Source organism: Branchiostoma floridae, chromosome 9 (assembly GCF_000003815.2).
Source record: "Branchiostoma floridae strain S238N-H82 chromosome 9, Bfl_VNyyK, whole genome shotgun sequence".
Taxonomy (NCBI): Eukaryota; Metazoa; Chordata; class Leptocardii; order Amphioxiformes; family Branchiostomatidae; genus Branchiostoma; species Branchiostoma floridae.
The window spans coordinates 4,059,765-4,068,582 of NC_049987.1; the positions used below are offsets into that span (position 1 = coordinate 4,059,765).

An 8,818-nucleotide genomic window follows, 5' to 3' on the forward strand; every position below is an offset into this window, starting at 1 on the left:
AGCCCTTTCCCTCAAATATGCTGCAAGCTCCTCCTCAAACACAGGACCTCCATTTTACATCATTTCCGAAAAACTGTTGCAGCCCCAACCGAGATGTCCTGACCAGGAGACTTAGGGGGTCTCTAAGACCAACTTATTGGAAACAAGCTCAACTGTCAGGCTGCTACCATTTCAGCTATAGGGACAAGTTGCTAACTATACTATAGTCTTTAAATCCTTAGTTTTGGTAGGCTTGTATTATTGTTCCCTTACATTCAATGTGGAAGAAAAGAAAAGAAAAGAGTTTTCATAGTTCAGGTCAAGAAATGCAGTCCTCAGAGGCTCAGATGGTGGCATGTAAATTGTGTACTTTTTATAAAGGAGCTTGTATTGTAGTTGAGATTGGGCAATAAAATCAGGCAGACCAGTACAGTTCCATGAATGAATGCACGATCATGATGTCATTTTGACGGTATGGTATTCCTCTATGTACAAGGGGTAACTACTTCTGTTTTAAATCTATAGGTATTTCATAAACCATATTACTGTTACTGTTAGTATCATACATGTACATACTATATTACCAGTTAGATTACAATGTAAAATTAAATAAAAAAACACTCAGAGAATGCAAGGTTAACCCCAACCTATATAAGTGTCCAGAAAATTTCAAGGCTCTTTGCTTATAGATTTTACTGCCATCAACACACATTTTGTTCATACTACAAGTAGCTCTCACATTTGTATGTTTTTGATTCTTACTTTGATAATTTGGTGGACTGGCCTGTTTACATGTCACACCTTTTGAGATATGTATGGAGTAGGGGTCCTCAGTCTCAGTTGTATTAGTAAGAGTTGCTCCAAGCATTAGTTCTTTGTCATGCTTATTTTTGCCCAGCTGTTTAAAGACGTTGATTTTGCATTGAATCCTGAAGTATTTGCATTGAATCCTGAGATATCTGATACAATAATATCTAGCTCATAACTTTATTATTATGGTCCTTCATAAAGTTTATCAGCATTGTAAAAGTGTCTTAAGATATTGTCTTAAAACCTAAAAAACTATTTACTCTCTTGGAATGGCATAAAGATCAAAATCTTCAGCGGTATTTGCAAGGCCAACTTTTCCTCGAGTAGATGGTAGTGGAGCGCCCTCTGGCAGTTTGAAAGTGAAGTGCTGCATCAGGGAGGTAAAGAACAGAAACAGCTCCATCCTGGCCAGCTGTTCACCCAGGCAGGCACGACGTCCTGTAGAAAAAGGTTTAAATATGAATTATGAATATATTCAGGAAAGGACCATCTTTCTGTTCATACTGTAGATTAAAACATTAAAAAGATTATGGCTCTTGTACAATGGGGCACCAAATACTTGTGTGTTTTTGACACACTTTTTTGACAGACAAGCCGAAGAGGCACGTTGGGTGTCACTTCAATGTCCTTGTGGGTATATATCGTGTTAGTGCCTTTCCCAAGGGCATATTGTCGCGCAAGGCGCGTGCCAAATCCAGGACCTATTGGTGTTGAGTTGAATGCTCTAACATAGACCTCACACAGACCATACTGTAAATCTTGACATTAATTAATGTGCTGGCTTTATACTTCCATAGTTTATGTAATTTTTTTTGTGGGATCATTGATCGGAGTGAAACACCATGCATTAGCTTGCAAATATTACCTGTCTCCGTAGAGAAGCTCAATTTAGAACTGTTTTTAAGCTTGCTGAGGTTAAAATTTGATGGTGGAAGCCATTAACTTACCAAGAGAGAATGGAATAAAAGTGTCTCCCTTGTTGAATTGACCCTTGTCGTCCAGAAATCTCTCAGGTTTGAAGGCGTCAGGTTCGGGGTAGAACTCAGGGTCGCGTAGAGCTGCCCACAGGTTGGGAAACACAAGGCAATCCTTGGGAATGTCGTATCCAAACAGGGTCGTGGCATTGGACGCGCTGTGCGGAACTCCAACGGGGGCAATGGGATTGCTCCGCATGACTTCTGTGATGACCGCCTGCGTGTATGGTAACTGGTCACGATGAGTGAGCGACGGCGTGACGTCCTGTCCGATGGTACCGTCGATCTCTTGGTGTACTTTCTCCTGTATGTCCGGGTGTCGCAGCAAATACAGGAGTCCCCAGTATAGGGTACTCGACGTAGTCTCCGTTCCTGCTAGAAACAAGTCTGCAATCAGATACTCCAACTGTCTGTCTGTGAAATCACTATCGTCGTCTCCTTCCTTGTTCTTCATCTCTAGGATGAACGTGTCGATGAAATCTCGGATGTCGTTGGCATCAAAAGTCTTCTTGTGTTCCTCTATTTCTTCTCGCACTGCGCCGACGCTGATTTCAGCATACGCCACCTGTTTGGCAACAGCTCGCTTAATGGCTGGAATGTGCCGTGCCCAAGGGAATAAGTCGGCCATTCCGCTGAGCCGTTGGTCGCCAACATTTTGATCGAACGCCTCCATGATTTTCTCAAACTTCTCATCGTCGTATTCAAAGCGTTTCCCCAGAACTATAGAGCAGATGACGTTGCCTACTGCATTCTGCAGCATGAGCCTGATGTTGAAAGGCTTCTGTCCCTTCTTGAGTATTTCCTCTCGTAGCCCGTGCGACTCCTCCACAATCTTCCCCTCCAAGCTGCGTTTGCCGAAACCGAAATCTCGAAGACCCATGATGGTGAACTTCCGCTGGTGCTTCCAGAATGGTCCGTAAGGGAGAAGAATAATTCCTGTACAAAAACAACATACATGTAGCTTTCTACATAAATTGCAAGTATTGTCGTATCAATCATAATTTGGATTGAGTAGAGACAACTGCTGTACTGTATGACCACTCCCTTTCCGAAAACAAGGTTCATATTGAATTTCATAAGTTGCCACCCCAAAATATAGTACATAGTACAAAAATAATCAACATGTTCAAGACAAATAACTTAAGTTCTGCTGCAGTACCAAGAAATCCTCCATAATCTACTAGTAGGCATTTTTTTGTGGGTTAAGTCCTAACTTAATGTGAAATTTGATAACAATGCTCCAGGAGCTTCTTTAGTTGTGTTGTTCTACCAAAAACACAATAATATTGTATCCTCAAACATATTACTGTAAACATTGTTGACAAAGGTAATGGTTCCAATACTGCAATGTACTGACATATGCTGGTCTTGATATGAACATGAAAAATATCCTATATGAGTCTTATGTACCACAAGTTAGGCACAAAAAAGATTGAATCTGATACACCAAAACGAATATTTCTAATCACCATTGTCCAAAAAGCCGGTCTGTTTGAAGGAGTAAAAAACAGGTCTGTCGGAGAAGTCTTCGGCCTTCTTGACCAGGGCCTCGTGGATGGCTGAGTAGCTGTTGAGAACAACAACATGCCTGCTGCCCAGTTGGAGATGGAGGACTGGGCCATACTTCTGTCCTAGTTGTGTCCATGACAGATGTGGAACCTGGAACAAGAGCCCATCTTGAGTCAAACGTCTGTGAAGTAGTTACAGTGTTTGTGGTGTGTGCTGATGTGTTTGATACCCCCTTAACCAGAAATTTTCACTTATGTCCAGTTAGTAGTATTTCAAAAGGGTCAGCTTGGGGGGCCCCGACAACGATTAATGCTGAATTCAGAAGAAGCCCTACGTATTGCGCTAAATCAAGGAAGGCGATTACATTAAATTTGGTGGCCTCGTTATGAATTACGTAGGTAAGATGGTTTTCCCAACAAATTACCGGAAATGAATATAGGCTGCTTATGCCTTACGTAAAAGAGCAAGTAGACACTGGGTAGTAACCAAGGCAGTGTACCAAGCCAGAGCCTAACCTAACCTCAGCTTGAGGTAGTAATTGTCCCCAGCTTGTATGATTGTCTAAACAACTTGCTGCAGCCTAATCTTTGCTTTGAAAGTAGATAATTAGGGCCTTGCCAGGCAAACAAGGATTAAATCAATGGACTGCACTTATCCCCATGATTTTATATTACCTAGAAATATCTTGTATTATGGCCTGCCACAGTGCCAGCATTGCAAAGCTCCGAAGATGATGATAATATTATGAAAAATATTGCTATGTGGTTGCCAACTTTTGCACGCATCATCAAGACTTGTCTAAATGTAGCAGTGGGTTCAAGCACCGCCTACCCTCCTTGCCAAGGAGCTCTGAGCTTTTGTGGCGACATCGGTAGCATGCTTGATTTGTAGTCTGTTGACCCGGGTTAGATCCCAGGTGTCGGCATGTTTGTTTCTTTCTGTTCTTACTAACCCTCTGAATTTCTACATACATGCTAAAACATTAACAAACGTATGGAAGGATGTTGAGTCATAGTTGCGAACACATAGTCCCAGACAAAAGCGATACCCATGTAGCAGATGAAGCTCCTTTTACATGGTAATATGAGCCTGTAAGTGTAAGAAGTGTACACTGTGTTTGTCTAACTCCCTTGAGAATTCTGTATTGCTTGGCTAGTATGTTGGTAATATCTTTGGTCATAACTTAGAAAGCATAGTGCCCTGTATAAGGTGTAGAAAGACCTACCGAAGAAAACATATTGGTCACACTCCCCAACAAAGGTAGTGCCCATGGCCCTGGTGGGAGGTTGAGTTGTGCCTGGGTCCTATTGAGGTACCAGTAGGCCAACAGGAACACTAACCCCAGGATAAGGGACCGTACGATATTTATTGGGGGGGGAGGGCTGGTGCATTGGAAGTCCGATCAAAAAAATTTTTGATGGCCCTCCCCCCCATCTCAAAAAAATTTAACGTGACCCTCCCCCTCCACCTCAAAAAAATCAACATGGCCCTCCCCCCCGACAGCAAAATCAAACGGGTAGAAAAACAACCGATGAAATAATCTTAATCGACGTCAGGGCACAAGACCGCCAGTGTTCTTGCCACACCTGGATTTTTTCACAGCGTCGGGGCAGGGGTCCGGGGGCATGCTCCCCGGGAAAATTTGGATTTTCAGACCCTCTAAAACAGAATTTCCTGCAATTTGAGAGGAAAATTATGCCCTCGAGATTGGATGCCGGTTGCCTTTTTTACTCCCGTTTTTCAGTAATCGACGTCTGCCCTCTCCCCCAAAATACGTTATAACTTTACTATAAGCTCGGGGAATCAGCAGTCCGTGATCTGGCCCGGGTATTATTTGTCCAGTCATGTCTATATGAAAATTTTGGGTTTTTGATGCTTCCAAACAGGGCTCTAGCCATTGAGTTCGTCAGCCCATGGAAAAATCCTGCCAATTTTTTCCGGCATTGAATAAAAAATGCCTACCTCGTGCGATCGATGTTGCGCCCTCCCGCATCAAATCAGTTTTTCCAGAGGATAGAATGACGGCGCCATCACACCTTGTGTTTTTTTCTACTTTCTTTTTTCTATTTTGCCCGATGATTTTACTCAAATTTATCATTTATCGAATCGGTCGGGTTTTACAAGGCCGCGCCGTCATTTTCCAGGAGCGTGCGTTTGTTTCGTGCGACCTCAGGTAACCCCGTTTTCGGCGTGAAATCTTTGGCTCACCGCTGGATTTCTTTTGACATAGAGTAGAGTAGACCAAGAACGTTATACATCATACGAAGGAGGGCGATCTGCTGCGTCTTTGGAAGTGATCAGTGCCGGTTTAGCCTCGAAGGAGTAGCCCGAAAAGACGTCCCAACGTGCGTGCGATCGACAGTCCGTCTGGGGAGGGGGGCGTGCCGCGCCATGTGCTGTCGATCGACGCTTGACAACAATATGTCAATATTGCGGCCCCTTTTCTGCCGCAAATTTTGTCCTTTTGAAACAAAAGAAATGTTGTAAATAAAAAATAAAGTGTATAGTTTTGGATTCTTCACATATTAACCGCGCACCGCTTTTGTAACTTAAATATTTGGGGAAACTCAGCCGAGCCGAGTGCGTCTTTCCAGAAAAAAATAAGTCCGTAGACGGAATGATGTATGCCTGGCGGGAACGCTGGTCCAGGGCAGCGCCACTTTGGGGGACCTAGGGGGGCGAAGCCCCCCGGAAGCTCTTGCATTTTAGGCTATTCAGAAGGCTTATTTTATCAGTTTTAGGGCCATGTCAAGATATCAAAACAAAAAATAGTATAAACAATTCTTTCAAAAAAATTAACATGGCCCTCCCCCCTATCGCAAAAAAAATTAACATGGCCCTCCCCCCACCTCAAAAAAAATTAACATGGCCCTCCCCCCCTAATGCACCAGCCCTCCCCCCCTGATAAATATCGTACAGTCCCTAAGGCCTGTCTGGAGATTCAGATAGGTGAACAGGGTCCACACAGACATTCTGTAAGAACTGTAGTCAATGGTAACAACTCTTGTAAAAGTAAATGTGTGTAGCGGAAAGAAACTCCCTTTTCTTCCTGACCCAGTTACACATTCAAGTTTCTTCTTCCAGAAGCTGTTCTATTTGCATGAGGTCATGTGATAACCCCCTGAGTCCACTGACCTTTAGCCACAATGGGTCTGGATGATTCCATTGTTGTTATGGGGGAAAAGTAGCCGTGTTTTTTTTTAACTAGTTGACAAGAGTGTCTTGTAGCCCAGTCTGTGTACTATGTATTGTTTGCAGATCCTAACTTTTGGAGAGATAAAAAGTTTTGTTTGTCACAATAGTTGCATTTCTAAACTGGGCAGTTTGGGAACATTTTCCCTTGCAATTTTTTCCTAGAAAAACCTCTATATCTGCTATAGCATTACTGAAAAGTGCTATAGCATTACTGAAAAGTGGGTGTTTTCCCAACATAAAACCTTAGCAAAAGTTTCACCCCTACGGGCCACTTTGGAATTGGTACTGAGACAATAGATTAGCAAAAATCAATGCAGAATGAATATCAAAGAAGTAAAAATTAGCTAGCTAATAGCCTGTATGATCTTTGTTAATATGGTAGACCTTGTGTACCACAGTTGATCACAATAATGCAAAAGTGGCTTTTGTAGCCATCAGATGAAGTAGATAGACACTGTAGACTGGAAAGGTACATTTGTATATAGTTTAGCCTTTATTGTCAATTACCCTAGGTTCATGTGTGAAGGTTACAAAGACCAGAACAAAGATGATGTTCCTTGTAGTTTATTTGCTAATAAAAATAACAATTATTTTTTTATCATACGTAACTTCTGGTACAGTATAACACTGATTATGGGGACACTAGTCAACTTTAATCATCTACTTAGTATCTGGGCAGCTACATCTAAACCCACACTTTGTCTCTTTTAACTAACCTAAGCATATAACTTATGATTAGAACAAGGAATGCACAGTCAAGGGGAAAACAGTATATTTACTAGTAAGAAAACCTAATTCAATCGAGAAAAGGATAGTCATGCAATAGCACATGTAATGCTATGTCATTAACACATCAGAAATACATTGAAAAATATTCCATTTTGGAACAAGTCGAAGTAGTATTTTGATTAGTGATATTGATAATTAGATATCCATAGTTGTATGTACTAATAAAATGGTAAATGTTCTAAAATACACTTAGCTACAAATATACATTGCCCCTTGCGTATCATTTAGAAGCAACATGCTTTCAAGTAACTATTTTAAGTTTTATTCAGTAAACATAGAAGTTTGTACAGAATATACACCCTTCTAATATTATTGTACATCAAATCTTACAAATCATAACTGCCAGTTCTTGATTCCTGCCTCCAAGTAATCAAGGTATTTTTATGAAGTCATAATAAACCTGGCACCCCAACTCTAAAAAAAGCAGAAGCAAACAGTGTGCAACCATTGTAGAATGCAAACAATTACAAGTTTTCATGTTTGCTTAGGCCTAGGAAAAAAAATGTTGTGTTTCCTGTTTCAGTCCTGAAAAAATTAGGGTTGGTAGGTAGGGATTATCTTTTTTTTCTTGTATTTTTTTTAGGCTGGCCAAAACTCTAGTGATACATATTACAATACAGTTGAAACTGAAATGCATGATGACACTTGTCTTTCAATGTCAAACTTTAATTTTGTGCATGATAGATACATTTATCCTTCATTAGATGGGACAAGCAGTGTTTTACTTCAATAGGAAGCAGGCTAAATAAAAATTCTAACTGGAAGCTATGTGACTCCACTGCCCACCCCCAAAAAAAGTATAGGGTCGGCAGGTTTTTTTAGGGTAGGTAGGGAAACAGGAAACACAACATTTTTTTTCCTAGGCCTTATCTGCTTCTTAAAACTAAAGGAATGTTTTTGCAGGTTTCGTTTGATAGTAAAAAAAATTAATATTACTGTTTGGGCTGAATGCAATCTGAAGAAATGTTATGACTTTTGGAAATGTTAGGTCTTTTGGTGACTTTATCGCTTTAAGTTCACACAAATGGTAAACACCATCCTCACTCCCTTGGTATGGCATAGAGTTCAAATGCTACAGCATTGTTGGTGATTCCCCTTTGCCCCTGCTCGGATGGTAGTGGTGCGCCCTCTGGCAGCTTGAAAGTGAAGTGCTGCATCAGGGAGGTGAAGAGCAGGAAGAGTTCCATCCTGCCAAGGTGATCACCCGGGCAAGCACGTTTACCTACAGAAACAGTCCAAGCATAAAATGATGAAAGATTATGAGATGAACGTATTTGCTTGAATAAAGTTCAGACTTTTTTAAAATTCAAAAGATCCTGCAAGTTGTTACCAAAGTTGGGATACATGCATTATTTAATTTAAGGTTATTCATATGGGCAAATGGGTAAGGGATCTCAAATAGAGCAAGGTGCTACAGATCAAGGAAGGATACAAAATCTATTTATACATTTCTTCTTTTCTGAGCGATTTACTAAATTACAGTAGGCAATTCACAAGTTTGTAGAGACAATGTCAATAGGGAATATATATTATAAGTCAGAATGTTTACAAATCTTATCAAG

The 8,818-nt window shown here is 41.0% G+C and overlaps 3 protein-coding genes across 3 annotated transcripts in view; 1 reads left to right on the top strand and 2 right to left on the bottom strand.

Moving 5' to 3' along the window:
• Positions 1-8,818, top strand: part of LOC118422992 (RING finger protein 17-like) — a gene marked incomplete in the record, with an annotated part of 56,912 nt that overhangs the window by 9,463 nt on the left and 38,631 nt on the right.
• On the bottom strand, positions 328-6,311 carry LOC118422567 (cytochrome P450 2J1-like). Its single transcript, XM_035830195.1, has 5 exons — positions 6,200-6,311; positions 4,498-4,623; positions 3,233-3,422; positions 1,737-2,699; positions 328-1,227 (listed from the first exon to the last, which is right to left on the bottom strand). The coding sequence occupies exons 1-5, from the start codon at positions 6,242-6,244 to the stop codon at positions 1,046-1,048; spliced, it is 1,506 nt and encodes a 501-aa protein (XP_035686088.1). The 5' UTR covers positions 6,245-6,311; the 3' UTR covers positions 328-1,045.
• Positions 8,050-8,818, bottom strand: part of LOC118422566 (cytochrome P450 2J1-like) — a 7,834-nt gene continuing 7,065 nt past the window's right edge. The window contains exon 4 of the mRNA XM_035830194.1: positions 8,050-8,478. Within this exon, the coding sequence (XP_035686087.1) occupies positions 8,297-8,478 (182 nt within the window). The 3' untranslated portion in view covers positions 8,050-8,296. The remainder of the gene's footprint in view (positions 8,479-8,818) is intronic.

Excerpts from the sequence above, each read along its gene's own strand:
- LOC118422567 (XM_035830195.1), bottom strand. The coding sequence starts at position 6,244 with ATGTCTGTGTGGACCCTGTTCACCTATCTGAATCTCCAGACAGGC. Across the intron at positions 4,624-6,199 it reads ATCTGAATCTCCAGACAGGC|CTTATCCTGGGGTTAGTGTT; the intron begins CTTAGGGACTGT and ends ATCGTACGGTCC. Across the intron at positions 3,423-4,497 it reads TGACCAATATGTTTTCTTCG|GTTCCACATCTGTCATGGAC; the intron begins GTAGGTCTTTCT and ends CTCTTGTTCCAG.